This window comes from Lampetra planeri, chromosome 37 (assembly GCF_965212315.1).
Source record: "Lampetra planeri chromosome 37, kcLamPlan1.2.h2, whole genome shotgun sequence".
NCBI classification, from domain to species: domain Eukaryota; kingdom Metazoa; phylum Chordata; class Hyperoartia; order Petromyzontiformes; family Petromyzontidae; genus Lampetra; species Lampetra planeri.
The window spans coordinates 5,814,144-5,835,068 of record NC_136143.1 but is presented as its reverse complement, the minus strand read 5'-3'; the positions used below and the strand labels follow the sequence as shown (position 1 = coordinate 5,835,068).

Below are 20,925 nucleotides of genomic sequence, written 5' to 3'. Positions count from 1 at the left end.
AGATGTGTTTCTCGAGAATGTATGCGGTGGTGGGACAACGTTGGCGTTTGGCATTGGCCTGGAATTACAAAAGCAACGACGCAGCAGCCAGTGGTGGTTGCAAGGCGTAAGCATACCGAGCACGTGTAGAGAGGGCCCAACAAAGGTCAAAGGGCACTAGATTCGTGAAATAAGGGCTGCGTCAGATAAAATCTCAAAGACACCCACCACACACGTGAATTATAACATTTGCACGCAATTAGAAACAATTACAAATAAAGATTCCTTGATGGCAATTTATTCTACAAAGGATTTTGACAAAACGCAAATTGTTCCACCGTGAAGCAGTTGAAGCATTTTGTTTTTATTGTAATTAACCAAAATGACAAGTCAACAACAGCCCCAAAAATTAACAACAGGGGGCTTGTGATTACCCACACGGGGGCCAATCAATGGCACAAATGCTTCAACGAAGCCTCAAATAAACGCAACAATTTTTTTTTTGCGATGCTGCACATGCCCAAACAATTACAAAAATCAACACATTCGTCCTAAGACCGCTCTGGGGAAGGGCCCACTTGCCCGCTGAAGACAAAGGAGGGCAGTCGTCCCGTCACACGGCAGCAAAACCCTTCCCTCCTCTCGCGGGCTTAGCGAGCGCGTGCCAAATTTGTCGAGGTTGGGTTCGCCGATCCACCGCTGTGGCTCGGGACCTTTCGCTGTCGGCCGCGAGATCCCTCCACGCGTCGTCGCCACTGCGCTGCTCGCGTTGACGCTGCTGCGGAAGAACACGCATGACGAACCGTGGACCAACCCCGACTTTCCCACTTGCCAGACTTTGCAGTTTGCGGTTTTGCCGATTGCGGCTATTTCCAAGAACGTAACCCCCCCCCCGCCTCCCCCGCGATGGGCAAGGGTTTGCTGTATATTTGCTTTCAATTGTAGAAGCATCCAACACAAAATGCTCTAATTTTGTAGACTATAGTAGGTTGGCAATGTAACAATTAACTCACCCGCTCATTTGACGGATTTCACTATGTAACACGATTTTTGTTCCTGGATAGTAAGTGTTATTTTCTAATTGCTTATGCCTCAAAAGTATAGAACATTAATATTATATACTCTTTGGTTCTTTCGGTAAAGTCACGTCGGTATAAAATAAAATAAAACAAATCACGACGTTTCGATCGCAATACAAGCAATCGTCATCAGGTGGAACAACCACAGCAAGAACAAATGAAGTTGGCATTTTTTAGAAAGTAAAACTACACAAAATCTCCCCTGTAGCCCTAACGTCGTGACTAGCAGACCTCAATATTCTGCTTCTGAACTGATCGCCGCCAACATCGGCAATGGGGAAAGGAAAATAATATTTTGCACGGTCAATTGGTCATGGGGGGGGGGGGGGGGGGGAGACGGGTGCAAGTTTGACTCCTAGCTGTGGGCATCGTCACACTTCTTTCGACCGCCCACAGTCAGTCATAATCGACGTTTTTGGGTTTAGAAGCCACAACATTTACAATTGTAAATGTTGTGGCTTCAACACACCGGTGGGCTAAAGCAGTGAACTATTTGTCTTTTGTCAACGTGACACATTTTTACTGATTGGCCGTGTCGGGTGGTGGAGGGTTACGACACATTTATAAATAACGCGATCTAAACCCAAAAACGTCGATTATGAATAACATTGGTCGCGAAAGCCTACGTGTTAAACTCACATAGTCAGTATTGACTAAACACAAACAAAAAACACATTTGATTCACAAATATGTGGACAGATGGACTGTGGTAGCGCAATAGGAATTTTTGTCCAAACCCTGCGAATTAAGTTTCCCGAGCAGTTTCTAAAAACTAGATTCGAAGCTTTCGTGACTGCAGGAATTACTCTTTGGTTCTTTCGGTAAAGTCACGTAGAAATAAATTAAGCTTTGAATCTAGTTCTAACCACCTCTAAGGGGAGGATCTGCCGTGCTTGTTTGTTACACACTTTAACTTCTAATTTATCAATCTTTGGAAGAACGTAATCAACCAGGCTATGCGTTAACTGTGTGTTAACAGACTCTGTGTTGCATTAATTTTACTAAATTTGCTTGTTTGTTTACAAGTCCAGTGCCTAGCTCCTCCGTCCGCTTTGGGCAAGCCGTGCTTGTTTGTTCCACACAACTCTCGCATTGTTCTCTACCCCCACCTCTCTCTCTATTTAAGGCGTTGTTTCTGTGTGCCTATGTGTGCGTCTCTCTCCAGTCTCTGTGCGAGTCTCTCTCTGCTTGTGTGTCTGTCTGTGTGTCTCCGTGTCTGTGTTTTGCCTCTCTCTCAAATTTAGCAATTTTTGGAAGAACGTAATCAACCAGGTAGGGTGTTGACTGTTATGTTAGCCGACTCTCTGTGTTGTATTGCATTATATTTTGCGAAGTTTACTAGGTTTGTTTTCTCATTCATTCGTAGCTGATGACGATTGCTTGTGTTGCAATCGAAACGTCGTATTCTATTTATTTATTTCTACGTGACTTTACCGAAAGAACCAAAGAGTAGTTGCTAAAAAACCTACTCGGCTGTTGTATGTTACCAGGTAAAGCCCACTTAGCTATCAGCTTTAATTCAGAGGCAACCTGGCTCATGGAATTGGCTTTATAGTCACATGTGGAAATTTACAGTTGCAGCCAAATAATCGAAACGCATGTTAATTCTAAATTTAGAGGGTAAATCCGGAGGACCCGGCGGAGATGGACTGCCCCGTTACTCCTCACTCCTCTTCCCGCTCCTCCCAGCGCACACCCTGCTCTTAGCGAACAGCATCCGTGACAAACGTGTGACTTTCCATCAACCACTAACAAGTTCCATCGCTTCCCGTCTTCATCAAGAGGCAGAACGGGGGGGGGGGGCACTCAAAGCTATTTTCCAATTCCGCAGTCACGGGCTAAGCCACCCACATCTGGGGTCATTTCCCTCCGCTCTTCCGTCTCTGTCCGACTGCGTATGCCGCTCCGGTAATCTACCGCGATCCATTCTAATAACGTGGCCACCGGAGAATTAGCGCGGCTTGTTAAACAAATGCTTCCTCGTGGTTTTTTTTTTTACGCCCAGGACATCCTTTACGTTGTCAGCGGAAATCCAATATTCTACGGGATTCCACCGACTCTTTGCACTGATAATCCCCAAGACCTGAGCACGAGCCTTCCCGCGTTATAATAACGTGCAATCCAGGGGTCTCGTTTAATCGCACGTTAATGCCGCAAAGAAACGAGCAACCGGGACATTATAAAGCTATCAAAAAACGCTTAGTCAAACACTCTTCATATTACGTTTTCGTGTGTGGAGTGTGAAATGTTCCTCATGCCCCACACACCCATATTATCAGGTCATCCAATTGGTGAACTCAAAACATCTCTTTATATGCATATATAGCCAACTAGCCCATGCAAAAGTTTTCAATAAATGTATTAACCTGATATGATTTTTAGTTTTACAATTTATAAGCTACGATCATAGACTTTACTGCAAAAATGTTGCATTTAATCCGCAAAAAAATAATTGTTTACTTGAGTCTACTTCTTATATTTAAAGACATACACCCATCAGAAACCGCAAAATTTCAAGATTTCGTTTTTTTATGAGAAAAAACTACATTTTTTATTAACTTAATCCTCTTATCTTTTACCGTTTTGGAATGATTCAGATATGATCATAAAATGCGTATTCTTTCATTGAAAACCGCTTGAATCCGAAATATCTCAAAAACAATAAAATATAGAATGGTTCTGTTTAACACCATCAAACGAAAAAACCCTGCAATGTTATATTTAAATGGTTTCCGAATGACACGCACAAACATGTTTATGGGGTGCTTGATCGAGATTTGGGGGCCTTAAAATGACAAATCTCGGATTTTCTGTTTTTCTGTTGTTTATGTCCTAAACGCAACCTCTGTACCAAATTTCAGCTTTCTACCTTGTTAGAAAGTAACCTAGAGGTTTTTGAGACACAGATTAAGGTCTTTATTTATATAGATGATCATGTCTGTTCTTCCTCAGCGCACTGCGATCTCCAACAAGGCTACAAAATTATCTTAGTCTGTGTCTTCATTCAGACTCACTAGTTTCGTCTCGTCACGGTCGCGCTTTGGCCGAGCAGTCGTAGTCATCGTCGCCATAACTTCAACAGTTCCGTCCGCTCACAAGCGATCGTCGACTCAAAATAAAAACACAAACACCACCCCGTTGATGAATATTTCCATCGGTAGTTTTGTAAAAGAAAATTAACACTGCTGCCTCCCTGCCCTTCCGGTTTCCAAAACGCTACGAACATAAAAGCAACCCCAGAGAAACCGTTGGGCGTTGCTTTTACAGTTTCGTCTAAAAGGTTACGCGGCCTTAATTCCGCGGACAGGCATCCTGCGAGTTCTTCTTCCGTATCTTCACCAGGCTGCCAGTGCCCTGGGAAAAAAAGTGAAATTATTGATTTAACGAGTGAAAAATATCCCCAGCGGTCCGACCAACATCAGCCAAGCCAATACATTGTACTCGATCACAGTAAATACTCAATACAAGTCATCGGACAACGTTGCCGTGGTGTAATGGTGAGCACACTGCACTTGTAACCCAGAGGTCGAGGGTGGGTGGGGGGGGATCCATCCTGCTGAGGGTAAAGGTGCAGCCCTGCAATAGCTTGCTTACAGAAGGCCCTCTGCTCTAGAGAGCCGCTCTTCTGGGTATTTGGTCTCCTCTAGCATGCTGAGCCACACGTCTTGACCAAGACGTGGGAATATCCACATTTTACCCCACCACGCATCACTGTGGTGGTGAGTCAATCGGTGACCTCCGGACTGCAAGTCCAGCGTGCCCACCATTACACAACGACAGCTCCCCTTTCTCACGGCACACGCATTACATACTGTGTGCGCCATAGTCAATTACTTATAATTAATGCAAATCGCATGCAAATAGTAGCGGGAGCAATGGTTTTTCATCTGACTCGCTCTTGAATACTACTCGTACATACAATTATATTGTGTGAAACAGTGAAGCAGATATTTATAATGAATGTGATGCCTCATTAACCTATCCAGCGGGCAAGCTCCGCTGAACCATGACTCCCATTCAAAGGATTTTCGAATCGAGGCAACACAGGCATTTAAACAATGCGCATAATGATTCACTCATAATGCGAGCGATTCGATGATTTTCACGAATTGGGCGTCACAATTGGATTCCAGAATCTATCCTTTTGAGTCACCTTTGACCATCTAATTTGTATTCTTCTCTATTATGTTCCATTCTCGGTTGTACAATGGAAGTTTTCCCAATTATTGGGCTGATATTAACTTTTTTATTTACCTCCAAAAATCCGACTAAGATACGATATTTTTAATGATCCGAAAATGTGTTATTTTTGTGTTTCGGGTTAATCCGAAAGTATCACCCAGACGGAAGTGACATCACTTAGACTACGTCATTTCCGTGCTTTTCTCGGCAAAAGCTGTGTCACATGTAACGTGACACCACTGTTGTTGCCACCACGTACATCAAATTATTACGGAGCGCAAGTTATCCAAAATTTATAGAAATCCGAACAAGACGCCAAAATTGTCCTAAAAAAACGAAATCCAAACTATGTTTTTTTTCCCCATCCAAAACGAATTCCTTGTTTGCATGGTTTTGTTCAAGTCTCAATGTGCCATCAGAAAGTCACATTTGAGGATTCTGGCAGACGTAAATAATCGACTCATGCATGCCAATTCAACGATGCTCAGTAGGGTCATGACTGACGCCAGAAAGGCAGCTAATGGAGGGAATGCACCCAAGAGGACATGGACAATTGACCACATGTACCAAGAGTGAAAGAACCGATATTTAATAGACGGGAATGTTGCACATTGTTAATCGCCCCAGCTATAACATGATATGCGCTGCATAGCACAACCGTGCAAGAGGAGACGTCGTTAAATTAACCAAATCTGCCACGTCATAAGAAATGCCATCAAAAATTCATTTACAGATTTAATTATTTTGCTGGCATTAGCCACGCTAATGGGACTCCCCATCGTGTGGGGACTGCATATATATGGTTACCAGACCGAAATTGCAGCGGTGAGCAGCAGAGAGCATTGGTGAACATACGACACTATATTGACGAGTCCTAATATGGGCAAAACCAGTTGATAGTTGTCCACCTCCAAATCACTGCTGCCCATCAGTGGGCCACATTGGTTCACATTTATTTGGATGCTGACCTAAGACAAAAGGACAGGAATGCGCTTCTTGAGGTACTGCTGATGTTTTTGTTGTTTTTGTACAATGCACACAAGGCTGAGTGTGCTTTTTACACGTTTTTGTGTGTCCCTTGAAAAAGTCGGGAGAAAAAAAACGTCAAAACACACACAGTTAGCACTGGCGATAGCAACGATTGGCAACAGGAACGCCGGGCCCCATTGAGGGAGTGCAGAGCTAAGTGTGAAGAGATGAAGACATCTCTCATCGCCCACGCTACACTCAACGTCGGGGGGTCGGTCTCCCCGCTGTTCGGGCGATAAAACAATCGGAAGCCCTGCCGATCCTACCGTCCAGCAGGAAATGCCATTTCCCTTTGAATCGTCCTCCCCTCCAATCCAACCCTGACCCTGCTGCCCCGACTTTCACAAGTATACAATACGAATAGGATTGCCGCGCGGATTTATATGGCAGAGTTTAAATGTGACCGCGACTCTCAAGACGCTGTACTGAAACAGTGGGCAGAATTTATGTTATAGGCAAGTCAGCGACAGGTCCCCATGTGAGTCTATGAAATCCCGATGTGAGTATACAGGTCCCCGAGTCCATGGGTCACCATGCGATTCTATGGGTCTCTGTACGAGTATATTGATTCCTGTGGGAGCATATGGGTCTGTATGTAATTATATGGGTTTTTAAGTCTATGAATCTCTACAGTATGGGTCCTATGTGAGTCTATGGGTCTCTATGCAAAGTTCTGGGCCCTATGTGAGTCTATGGATCATGTGTTAGCGTATAAGTCTATATAAGTGTATATGCATCTGTATAATACAGTGTGGATTTAAATAAAAATTAGGATTTATATGGCTTCGAAATGTAATATCGGAAGAGCGTGTTCCAGATGCCCGCAGAAGCGCATCTGAAAGCGTGCGATGCAGTGACCGTCTTTGTGCAATGGCTAGCCAAATGCCGCAACTGCTGCGAGGATGACCGGAGTTCGTGTGATGGTTTATGCTCCTTGATGAGATCAGCAAGGTACTGAGGCTCATTTTGTGGCAGGGAGTTGACAGCATGGGTGGCTGGGGGAAGTGTTTTCCAGATGATGGGGGCAGTAGAGGAGAAAGGGACGATTAAACTTATTGAGCCCGGGTTTTACTCATTCATGCTTGATGGGTTTCTTACAAATGATGAGGAAAATTCCTTACCAAGCACAAGAAACGCAATCAATCATCGGGATGCCAAACAGCATTCATCATCACTCCCAACCTAATTAAGTTTTTTCAATGCTTAAGAGGATGAAAATGATTTGTTTACGATATTCACTGTGACAGTAATGAAATAAATCAATCGATCTCCGTTCTATATGCACCACGTAAAAATAAAATACGGGGTTTGTTAATTTTCTTGGACCGTGACGCCGGCAAACATGGCCTAATCTTTTTCGAATACCATTGTTGTAATCCTTTATTGTCCACCGTGAAGTAGACAATTTTTTAAACTACTATTATACATCCGCAGTATTAACCAGGGCGGCCACTGGGCTCGAACCGCAAACCTCTGCGACAAGAGGCAAACACGCTACCCCTCGGCCACGTCACTGTCCCGTCAACTCGGAACGTTGGGAGGACCTCGGCATGAATCACAGGCGGCCGATACCTGGATTGGAACACAGGATATCTCATCCTCCGTGCCACCTCTGACCTCTTGACCTCTCAGCCACCTGGCCAGTCATCACAAAAGAGTGTCAGCGTGAACTCAAATCCGCGCCGCTCGCACGAAAATGAAAAGAAATTCTCTCGGGGTGGGCGGGGGGGGGGGAAGCTGATGCGCTCACCCGCCATTGTCAGTTACGCGCCCGCCAGGGATAAATTATGAAGGCAGAAAAAAACATTACAAAAATACTCCTCATGTATTAATCATCACAAGAGGCCATGGGGATCGGTGGCTAGAAGGGGAGGTTGGTGGGGGGTTGTGGTGGGGGTGTAGGAGAAATAATTATTATAATAAGTGAAAAATCTGATAATTGGGTGAAGTGGCTATGGTGTGCATATCGGAGGGCTCTCTGATGATGTTGACTGCGAAAGCGAAACAAGGTGCGACATCCTTCAAATCCCAAGGTCGGCGAGGTTTTTGTTGCGTTTTCTTTGTGCTCGTCTTTTTTTGTGTTTATTAAAAGCAGTGTGAAAAAGCAAATGTAGAACCGTTAATATTTTCCAGCCTCTCTCGTTTGCTCATTTTTCTGCTGCTGCTGCTGCATCCGAGGCGTCGAGCTTCCTCTCCGGCCCAGCCATCCATGCTGCCCACACTATTCTCTCATCAAACTCCACTCCCCTCCACACTGCCCCCAGTCACATGTCTCTCAATGGGAAGTTGCTTATTCTCTTCTGCTGCCCCCATCATCTGGAACACCCTTCCCCCCTCTGCCCCTGCTCAGGCTGTGTTCCCTTCACCCCCCCCTCCCCCGCTTTGCCTATGACTCTCTATAAAACAAATGCCCTCAGTGCTCACATGTCAGCACCCTGGACATGTGGCTGCATTCAGACACTGCGTAAATCCAAACCGTAATTGTAATTGTGTTTCACGGGGCTCCTGCGACTGCCAAGTTACCCCCAATCAGCCTCAACTACCCACCCACTCGCTCCACCACCACAACCCCTCCACCACCCCCATTCTAAGTGTGGGATGCGACCTTGTGTGGGAGGAGCCCGCTGCCTGCACGTCTCTAGGCACTCCGTACCGGTGATTATGTGCAATTAGAATGCGGAACTGAGTGAGCGGCTTAACACCGACTGCCATCGGGATTGTGTCACTAGCCAACGTGCTGGCATCTATCATCTTTTTTTCCACTGGCAAATGTGAGCCGAGCCAGTGCAGGGCCCTCTGGTGGTTGTTGATGACCCACTTGACCTGTCAAACCGTGACCAAACTGCAACTTGCTGGACTCCCAAGACACCTGAATCTAGCTAGGTGCCAAGCAGGGCCAGGGCACGGTTGCTCACAGTTCGTTGCATGCGACGTCAGCGAGGGACATCACGAGGACACGTCGTCACCGCGTAACCGACATGCGTCTAGACTCGTTCATTGTGAATTAAGTTAAAGGTACGGCTCGGCTTCTGCAGTGGGAAAAACAACCTTGACAGGCACAGTCTCCCGGCATCGCCCAGTTGTGCAGTGGAAAAAGGGGTACTTGGTGCTTATAGAGCCACCCCAACAGCACAAAGCAAACAACTTAGCCTTCAACTTCATGATACAAAAAAACAACACAAAGCAACTGCCATTGGCTAAACACCCAAAAGATGAAAATTTACCTGCAAATCACTTGATTGGGATTACACTTAGCAACACCGCCAACGACTGTAAAAACTGGGCAGGACCCTTGTGAAAATAAGTCTTAAGACTCGGGGGGGGGGGGGGGTTCCCTAAGTAAAACAGCGTATTAAATAAAAAACACAAGCACTGGAGTGGAACGGTGGTGCAGTGGTCTCTACACTGTACCACAAAACCCAGTGACTCAGGTTCCATTCCCGGTAACAGCTAACACCTCAGAGGCGAGCGATACCTAAACTGATCCTGGGCCCCACAGCCATTTTCACCAACCCGCACTGACCAGCATGGTGAAGTATGGTCGAACAACTGCCCATGACCAACATGGCGTGGAAGAAGCATAGGTGGAGACAGCCCGATTCCCATTTGAGGGCAAAGACAGCTTCCCCGTTTGCAGTTGCCAGCCACCCTTTTGTGTTTTGAAAAAACAATTCCGACAAGAGCGTTTTCACCAATTTGAAAGGCAAATATCCCGTGTAACTGCAGCAGCTCGCAATCGTAAGGTTGCGAGTTCAAATCCTCAGCCCACTGGTGTCCTGCCAGGTGTTGATAAAACACATATCACATGGCGGTTACATCAACAGTGGTTGTCTGACGCAAATAACACTTGCTGCCCATCACAACAATATGCAATTTCCAGGGCTGTACACAGGTGATGAACACCACCTTTTCATTTCGGCAGGGAAATCACTTTTGGTTTTGAATTAAAAGAATAATCAACTCTAGGCGATAACATGCGGGGTCATACTTCATTCCAGAATCTCATTAAAATGTTACTTTGTAGGAATAAAATGAATAAATAATGATGTAACCCTGTATTGTTGATGCGTATTATTTCAAAGACTATTAATTACCGCTAAAGGGCATTTCATGAAATTCGGGTCACCTGTGCAATGGATCACAGGGTGCGTGCGAATACGGCAACAGGGAATGACGACGGCATTGAGGTTGGGCAATATTTAAAATCCGCGGAAAAAACGAAACTTCAGTTCAACTACGAGCTGCCCGAAAAATACATCGGCTGTAGGTTTCCCACGGATGCGCTGTATATAGCTCTACCCACCCGACACGTTTTTCTTGCTCGTACCGCGGCACAAAAGTTATTTCCTTGAATGCGGTTGGCGTAAATTCCAACGAGACGTGGCGGTGGCTGTGCTGCACATGGCCGACTGTAATCCAGCACTGTGGAGGGTTGGTGGATTACCGCAGATGGCAAATGATTCAGACTCGCTTCCCGTGCGCATCGAGGTGCAACAGCCTGGCTTGCCAGCGGAATGCAATACAGGAAAGTGTGGACTGACATGCATGGGATAGAGTGTTGCCCCCTTGCATGCGTGGGCTTTCTCTGGGTGCTCTGGTTTCCACCCGCATGAAAAAACACTCACTAATTGGTTGAAACCATCTTAATATTTAGAGAACAGCAGAGCAATTGTTGGCACCGGCTCAACACCTGGCAGCTCATGTCTTCAATTCCTCAGCGATTAAAAAATGTAATATGTACGAACTATGCTATAACATTTTTTATATATATTACTGGTAGGAACCTCCTGGTTCCACCAGCCCACAGGGGATTATTGTGTCCGTCCGTCCTGCATCCAAAAATGGGAGGGGTGGGGCTGGGTGGGGAGGGTGGGGCTGGGTGGGGAGGGGAGGAAGGGGCTGGGTGGGGAGGGGCTGGTCACCCCGTGGTGCCCTTATAAAACTCAACGTTTAACCTACTCACGCCGGCTTGTGCCCGCCCTCACAGGCGGGCATATTTGCAGAATATACCACGCCGCCGTTGACCCTGGCCATTGACCGAGCAACCCAACGTTACTACCAGCTCCCTCCGCAGGAATGTGTTTTTTATCTAGTTGTAATAATTTGCTCTTAAACTTGCCGGTGAGCTGATACGGTAATAAATGGGGTGTTAAAAATGTCTGTACACCACCTGACAATTTAACTTGTGTCTGGCTGGTGGAGGGTTCAACGACATGTTGGGTCGGATCACTACGTGGCTTAGCCAACAAATCAATTGTGAATCGACAAATTGGCTACGCAAACCTGCATGTTACGTTGCACCGCGGCGTGTTGTTCGGCATGATGTCAGACGTTTCGCTCCACGTCCTGGAAGCTTCTTCGAGAAATGAAACCAGTTAATATCCTGAAGAAGCACCCAGCACGCAGATCTTAACCGTTGAGGCACAATCTGAAAAACCCATCGGAGAGCTGTACAGCGCACCTGTGAAAACCTACGCAGCAGTTGTTACTCAATTCCTGGAAAACCCACATGCTCATTTACAATTCAAACAAAACATCTGTGCATTTGCACCAAAGTGCTTTGAAAACCATCTCAGTAAACTATCAGCTTTAACTGTAGCCTTCACTTTCATTGCCTTAACAGATGCTTCATCATTACACTGGCTCGTGACTTATACATAATTTATATACATGTATACAACAAATCGGGAGCTGTTCACTACTATTGATGTCCTATTTGTATCTTGGACTCATACCTTGCCCAGTTAAGAACGGCAAACCCAGTGGACGCGTGATGGATCGGGCACGTCACTATTGCGCATGCCAAGACAAAACGTATTTAGGCTACAATGCACCATGGGAAATATCCACGATGCATGTATAGGGCGCTTGCTTTAATCCCTCAGCAATTTACAATGCCTTAGATTGCATCTCATCCCAACCATTCCAAAAGCCTGTTGCAGTCGAGCCCAGGGGAACCTTCCCCGAGTGGCAGCTGTCCCTATGCGGCCCAAGATGTATGCAGCACCGGGGCCTGCACCGGGCTTCCGTCAAAAGTAATTTGAACAATTTAGCGAATTTAAACCGTAAAATGGCACACGCACGGCCTATTTTCGAATCACGTTACGGAATCATTAATGTCCACTGCGAAGCAGACGGCGCTTATCTTTCGGATTAAAACACTCGCAGTAATAACTAAGGTGCCTACGGGGACCCAAACCGCGAACCTCTACAACGGGGGACCCTCTCTACATTACAGCAGTCCGCTTTCCCCAAGGATGATCATGACATGCACTTAACAGTTCTCTTCACCCTCCTTCCCTCAACAAATTCTACTCTCTGTGGAAGATAATTTTTTCACGGACAGGGGGGGGGGGTCATCATTGGATCTTTCCCCCTTTTCAAAGAAGCTCTCCAGCGACGTTTGTTTTTTACTCATTGTGGCTACTAGGGGTTAGCAGCTTGTGGGCTCACCAAAACTGTGACTGAGACATGTGCGCAGTGCGGGAAAGAGGCGCGGACGGACGTGGTAAATAATAAAACAATGGGGGCGGGCCACTCGCGGACTCACCGCTCTCACCTGCTCCTGTGCGGCCCGGTTCCTAACAGGCCATGGACTGGTGCCGGTTTGCGGCCCCCCTGCTCTACAACGACACGGAGCAGAAACACGCTACCCGGGTTTTTCAAACGGACCGCAAGAGCGGGTTTCTTATTGGTCGCGGGTGACGTTTACAATTCACACATTCCATACGATGCGGCGGTGTACACCACTTACTTATGTAAATATTTGATTGCAGCGCGATGTTCATAAGCATGCTGCCTCGGCCTTCTTGTACCCGTTCTTGACTGTATAAATGTACGTGACATTGCATAAACGTACACTGTGTAAGCTGTATATGTAAAACTGTATGTGTACGTGTCCGTCACGAGCATGCTATGTACTTGTCACCCTACCACCCTGGACACCCTTACAAACAAGAGATTCCATCTCGATAGAACATCCGATAAAATATTTTAATTAAAAAACGTTTATCATTTTCTGGAAGGAGGCAGTGGGGACAAAGCATAGAGGAACGAGTCAAACCTGGGCTCCGACACAAGTGAAAGCATTTCAAGGACGATGCCAACTCCGTTGATTTTAAGATTCCGTAGCCAGACACATGCCCTGGTCTATACATCAATGCAGTAAGCAGAAACGTGCAGACAGGGCCGTCAGTTGTGCCATGCTAAATAAACGAATATTTTTTACTCCGTAGGTTTTTGCGGTTGTGCCGCGCAACTCCCCGTTGTATTTTTCGGGTCGTACCCCGTGTTGTTCGGCCCGATGGCCGACGTTTCGCTCTACGTGCTCGGAGCTTCAGGGAACTGAGCTAAAGAAGTTCCCGGCACGTGGAGTCATTTTTTCCTACACACCAAACAGATATTCGACAGCCAAAAAAATGTTTTTGTAAATCAGCCTATGGGACTCACGAAGCCATATTTTACAGCAACATCCATTTAGGCAGGGAAATTATTGACTGGTTTCAACCTCCTGGGTCTTATTGGGCCTTGTGAATAACTGCTGCAGGTTTGATAGACATCATACGTAAGAACACTGTACAAAACACTATGAGGCCAGCTGAGCTTAAAAGTAGCAAAATTGTATACAACTCAGCGTACGATGTAGTAGAGGTTCATGCGTAAAGAATGATGTATAAGCATAGTAACGTACGGCCCTTTGTAAATCCACTGCTATATGATGGCCCCTCCATTCTGTGTTGGTCATCGGGGTTGTTTTGCCATACTTGAACACCCTCTTTAGTGGAGGTTGGTGCAGATGTTAATCAGGACCGGTTCTTATATCACTCGCCACTGATGAGAGCCGTGGCCGGGAATTGAATTAAGGTCGCCAGGTTAATAGCGCGGTGGGCTAACCACTCTGCCAGTGCTCCACCCCAAACAATAAATAATTAACAAGAGGATCCCTGTCTCCATGTAAAATGTATTTTTCTATCAACCCACGGACCTTTGGGACTACTCTCTCCAGCAAAACTATAAATGGGATCCTTAACATCAAGGTGGCCCAGTGGCTCATAGATTCTGAGCCGGCACTGCTGAGAGCCCGAGTTCATACCTGGGTTTCAACCAGAGGTCGCAACCGGGTACCCGATACCCGTACCCTACCCGATACCCGGCTACCCGGCCAGGTACGGGTACCCGTTTGCGACCCTGATGCGGCCGGGTACGGGTACGGGTAGGCCGTGAGTCACTGGTGAGTAACCGTTTGTCACTCATTTCGGGTAGGGTACGGGTAGGGAACGGGTACCCGTACCCGGCCGGGTACGGGTACGGGTACCCGTACCCGGCCGGGTACGGGTACGGGTACCCGTACCCGGCCGGGTACGGGTACGGGTACCCATTTGCGACCCTGGTGCGGCCGGGTACGGGTACGGGTACGGGTAAGGAATCAAAACCCGTTTGCGACCTCTGGTTTCAACCGCTCGTGGTTAAACCAGGTTCTCAAGTGTAGCGAGTTAATAATTAAAGCACCATCATACATGGTACGTGAATAACCAAGTAGGGTGTTGTACAAGAAGAAGCCAAATTAACAAATAGAGAAGATAGCTGAGAGAAGCCTAACAAACGGCAAGTAAATGTCTCCGAATAACGAACAACGCTGCTCTCAGCCTCGTTACCTACGGCTGCCCAAAATAACCGTTACAATAAATTAAGTTTTCACTTATTTTGGCCAATTCGAGCTCCGATATAACAAAAAATAGCCGATTCATCAACACTCGACGGACACACTGTCCGCGGCATACATAGTGTGAATAAAAAAAAAAGTCTACGAAAGTGACCTGAGGACTAGTGCTGCGACATCCTCTTCAGCAGGGGAGCGTTCTCCGCTGCTCGAGCTCCGAACGGAAAATTCCTCACCCATTTGACGTGGTGTCGAGCGCGGGATAAGTAATTAAAAGAGAAAAAAAAAGCATAAAAATAAATCATCCTGCCACTTGCAGAGACCTTGAAGGAGCCCCAGGACTTCCAAGACAGACGTGCGTAATTCCTGTATCCGCCACACACCTATTAGTCGCGCAAAGGGGGTGTTAATTAAATACGGATATCAGCTAAGGCCTCAGAAGACCACTGTGAATTATAAATAATTTAAACACCTCCCCACCGCCACAAACTAAATAAGTGATTAGGATTCCTGTACGGCCCCAATGAGTCTTTCACAGCTAGCAGTGCACCTCTTTGCGTGATGGAATGAACCGCACAGCGTGGGAAGCCTTCATCAAGCATGCAAATGGACTGACGAAAGTGCTGCCAATTTAAGTTAAAAGCGTGTCTTTGAAAAATACTCGAAAGCAAACCGGGTGCCAATTTGACGGTGGTAAAGGCGCAGCCCTGCAATTTCTAGGGTCACGTCACTGCTGCCCAAAGGGCCTAGACAAAGTTTTACACAGCTCCCCTCTGGATAATCTTTGGCCTACTCTTCCACGTTGGCCAAATGTCTGGGAGTAGGTGGGAGTGCCCACACTTTACCCCACCACGCGCGACCCACCAATCGACTGTGGTGCAACAGGCGCGCCGGGAGATGGAACCAGTGAAACTTCCGATTTGCCGATCGACTAAGTAGCTGCCAATTTAATGAAATGAACAAAAAAATAGAAGCAGTCCTTTGTCACCCGTTTGGCCACAGTCACAAACCATACCTGCGTGCGAAGTGGGGGGTTGGTGGGGATAAAAGGGGGATTTGCCTTGCCCCCCACCCACCCCCCACTACGGGAACACATCGCCCGCCCCCCCACCGAAATTGCAGCCTCCACGGCAAATTGTCTCCAACGCTTCTTGCCAAGTGTAGTGTCGGGGGGAATTCTCATTATGTTGACGAGTCACCTGCCAGCGCTAGCATTTGCGGCTATTGACCGGCAAAAGTCTCCTCCACGGGCGCCGTCTCTCTCCGCTGTGGAACAGATGGCCGCTGCTCCCCCCGCTGCCGCCGCCAGTATGGTGGGCCGTCTAACGAGCCGCAAGCAACCGACGCTACCCCGGGGAGAGCCGTCCCCCCCTGCTCTCATTCACAGGCGGGACATCAACGACTTCATCTAGCCAAGTTTTTCTTTTCTTTCGTATTTACATATGTACGAACTTCTTTTGCACCGTGTGTAGCCAACCGTGCTGATCAGAGGTGCGGGATGTAGATGCAGAGCGATAACTACAATTTCACATTGAGGTGGTCAACTTGGATAACCGAGTCAGGAGCAGTGGAGTATCGCTGTGATGTTTTTCTTCATATTTGTGGATCGGGCCATTGCACACTGGACAGTTTTTAGTTTCCCAGTTGTGCATTTGCCATGGTTTGTGTGGAAGCGGTTTAGGGTGGACCATCGACCTAAATAATGGCTGCTCAAAAGCCAGAGTGGAATTCCTGCCTCAAATGAGCATCGACACAGTGCTCAGATTCCACATTCTTATAGCAGGGGGGGGGGGCGAGTTTATCCATAAGACAATCGGTGTTGACTTGCTCACAAAGTGGTAGTTGTTTTATCGACTCCCCCCCCCACCCAAGGATGATGGGCTGAATTAATTGCCTCAAACTGAATGTGGACTCGCAACCTTCCAATTGCGAGCCGCTCGCTCAACCGCTGAGCCAGTGCTCGTTACGAGTACGCGCCACGTCGGCGAGATAGTGATAATCGAAAATCTTGACGACCCACAGAATATCTCCGCTGGTCCACAGAGAGTACAATTTGTTGAGGGAAGGCGGATGAAGAGAAATGTTAAGTGCATGTCATGGTCATCCGTGAGGAAAGGATGAAAGTGGATAGTCACGAGAGTCAATGAAGGCAAGGTCAAACAAAACATGCGGATCTAGTTTTTCAAAAACACCCCATCAACGATCCTTCTCATCGCGGGATAACGGGTGCTCTCGTCGAAGATCCTTTAGATTCATGGAGCGGTTCATTGATGAAAGATGCGATGCAAGTGCGATTTCTCACTATTATTCACACCTCAGTTCGTGGTTCTGCGCTCGTGGGCTAAATTATACGTTACTATGGACAGGAACCATGGACGACGCACAGATAACTTCCCACATCATCCGTCCCAACTCGTGACGAAGAATTGGAATGCTGCAACCAACCATTCCAGGGGAGAGGGAGGCCACGCCGCCCCCCCTGACCGCCTCACTCATCCCCCACCCACCCCTAGCCCCAGATCCCTTCCCCAGCGCCATCCGTTTGATAATGCATACGTCGCATATTCGACTCGTTACTGGGCACAGAGGTACAGGCGGGGGATGTGAAAAGATCGGTACGTGTGAACATCTATATAGAAACCAAAAAAATCCAGTGACAACGCACACAAACAGGTTACTGGACAAACTTGAAGCTTTAAACAGCACGCGGAAAACGCTCGTCCGCACTCGGGAAGTGAGCAAATAAAACGAGAGCGAGATTAACGAGGCATCGCTGCGCGTGAAAAGGTCAGATTTGTGATCATCTTGTAGTGGTGGGGTCACCGCGCGCAAACACCGCACTGGAGTACGGGCGGTTCATCGGTCAGGATGGATACGCGACGTTCTACCGTGCTACGTAACACGTAACAACAACAAAAACCCTCCCAGCCCCCTGCACGTGTTTTTTTTTATATTACTTACACATTGGGGAAAACTCATTTAACACGGAGAGAAATCAGTTGAGAAAAGGTCACAAATGCACAAAACAACTGAAGGGGGAATTGCGTGGAGAGGGGGAAAAAAAAATGGAAAAACAATCAAGTGGATAAATAATAGCTGTTTACGAAAATGTCACGGCAGTCGTGCCCGTGCCATAACTCAACGTTCGCTGCTGCGGTTTCTAAACGAGCATCATTTCCTACCGGAAGGCTCCGGGAATGGGGGGGAACGTGGGTCGGGGCCATTATTGACACGGATCCACGGAGGGAGGGAGTGAGGGCGGCAGGAAGTGCGTTATGTCGATGCATCATCACACAAGCCGATGTCAACAACAACGCACTCTCTCGATAATGCCGGTCTGCTCTCTGCAGAGCTGGAAGGATGTGTCGATTCAGATGTAATGTCAGTGTAGGCGCAGCCCTGCAACTGCTTCGTCACGCCACTGCTGGTTCCTGACCCCGCGAGGGCAGAGCGTGGAGGTCGCCGAGTGTCTACGGCGCGCGTAGCAGTTGCAGGAGATACCGGTGGGGAAACAACGGCGGTGCCCCAATGACACAAAAAGACTAGGTGTGTCAGAAGAATAAGATGACCATCTTTTTGTCATCTCACTTGGATTTTATAAATGGAAATGAGAGGTCATCAAAAATAATTTGTGCCCAAGGCCCCCGAGTGGGCAAGTGCCACCGCAAGCGACGACAACAATACGAGTCTGATATCACGTTAGCGGTCTCCGGTGGCTATTTGACGCGTACGAACTTGGCACGACCAAGCGAGTTGGCGAGGATTTTTATTTCCCCCCAATTCATTCCCTACTCTCGTTTTATTTTTTTGTATTTTATCGTCGCCGCGGATGTAGTCCACACACAACCCGTCTGGATCTCACTAGCCTTCCTTTTATTTACACATCATAAAATAATAATTAAAAAATTCTCTTTTACCCGTTGATTTAAAAAATATCTTGTTCGCACTTCAAGCCTACTTCAGCGACAGCTTTGAGAGTGGCGACAGCCGCGTGAATTTCACTCTTCTATTTTTTCCCAATCTTCCTTTTCACCAACCCTGACTTCCTGCTTGTATTGTTTCCCAGATCACAGCTGGAGGGTACTCACGGTTAAACCCGGTCGTTTGGATGCCGTGTGCCCTGGACCCTCCGCTTTTCTGAATTTGTTGTCGTCGAATTTACCTTCTTTTTTTTAACGATGCCACACAGCACCTCATCCGAGCGAGGATGGCGAGGGGTCACGACCTCTCGGGGGGGGGGGGGGGGGGCGAGTGAGTGAGTGCAACCTCTGTACCTGGACAAGACATTCAGCGTCAAACCCCATCTCGCGCGCTACGGCCATCATCGCGGTCCGCTCCGCGGCCGTGAACAGGGACACGGGGAAGGTCATCTCCCTGCATCCCTCATTGTCCCTCAGCTCCCTGGCAGGATTTGAGATTGTGAGGATAGAGGGGGTGGGGGAAGATGGGGGGAGGGGGGGTGAAGGAGAAATTTGCTTGAATGGATGATCATCATGCACAGCAGGTTGTTATAGGCTGCAAGAATACGTGACAGCCAGCAAGAGGGCTTACCACACCCCATAGCCCCACTTCTACATTCATCAGCATCACCAACCGACGCTGACCAGAATGATTAAGAGGATGCCACTCAATACGCAAAATGTAAAAGTGACGTTTCAGTCTTCTTGGATTGCACCCTCCTCTCAATTTGTTACCTTTCTTGTAAAACGAAACGTCGTGAGAATTATTTTATTATGTTTTATGTTTATTATTTTATTATTTCCCTTCTACGTGACTTTACCGAAAGAACCAAGAAGATGAATTCCTGCAGTCACGAAAGCTTTAAATCGAAAAATTTATTGTAAAAGTCAACTGTTGATAATGTAATTCTACTCTGTTCATACTTACAGGCTGGCTAAGGACCTCCTTCTCTTCTCTGCATCGACACCTATACTGTAACCAAGTTCATCGACTGCAATGTATTACAACTCCGCAGAGAAAGCATCGGGCGCGAATTGCGAGAATTGTGAAGAAGTCTTCCTGTTCGGTCTTAAATAGAGTAATGGTGATGTCATCACTGTGAGCCTATCAGGTGCGAAAACCAAAGGGGGTGTTAATGTAGTCATATAAATCACAATGGATTATGTTAACCTGATAATATGTATTAGCTATTATCGCTTGGGTTAGCCACAGTTAATCAACATACAGTGGAATGTTTTTTGTGTTGTTTAGTTTGTTGTCCTTCCCCGCATCTCCGATGAACAAGGTTGGCTACGTACGGTGCAAAAGAAGTTCAACATACATACATTATGATAGACTCAGTGATGACGTCACCTTTACTCTATTTAAGACCGAAACAGGAAGACTTCTTCACAAGCCTGATGACGCTGGTTGTAATTAATCACCAGCGAAACGTCATAACTCAAATTGTAAATGTTGTGGGTTTACTCTCAAACACACTGGTGCGGGTGTGCTGAAGTAGTCACTAATTGTCACTTGTCGTTCACGTGACAAACCTCACTAATCGGCCGTGTCAGATGGTGGCGGGTTTAACGACACAATTATATTCACGCGATCTAACCCAAAAAAAAACAACATGGAAAATATTGCTCACCAAAGCCTACTGCATGTTAAACCGAATGCAATGTAACTCTATGGGCAATGTAAGTGTATGGAAAATGTAACACTATGGACAATGTAACTCTATGGAAAATGTAAGTGTATGGAAAATGTAACACTATGGACAATGTAAGTCTATGGACAATGTAAGTGTATGGAAAATGTAACACTATGGACAATGTAAGTCTATGGACAATGTAAGTGTATGGAAAATGTAACACTATGGACAATGTAAGTCTATGGACAATGTAAGTGTATGGACAATGTAAGTGTATGGGCAATCCATATGCTTGTTGGCACGGTGGAGAACGTGTCAGGCGGCGGAGTCGTCACAGGGCCCCTCGACGCCAAATCTTTTTGCGCTGCACCCTATTTACAACTTACCAGCAAGCTCGCATA

At 46.9% G+C, this 20,925-nt stretch overlaps 1 protein-coding gene across 2 annotated transcripts in view; it reads right to left on the bottom strand.

Moving 5' to 3' along the window:
* Positions 1-262: 262 nt before the first annotated feature.
* FKBP6 (FKBP prolyl isomerase family member 6 (inactive)) overlaps positions 263-20,925 on the bottom strand; it is a 40,026-nt gene continuing 19,363 nt past the window's right edge. Inside the window, exons 12-13 of one of the 2 annotated variants that reach the window (XM_078611877.1) lie at positions 19,203-19,329; positions 263-4,412 (exon numbers count right to left, since the gene is read on the bottom strand). In XM_078611877.1, coding sequence (XP_078468003.1) covers positions 4,350-4,412; positions 19,203-19,329 — 190 coding nt within the window. In that variant the 3' untranslated portion in view covers positions 263-4,349. The remainder of the gene's footprint in view (positions 4,413-19,202; positions 19,330-20,925) is intronic. The other variant, XM_078611878.1, reaches the window with a different exon arrangement.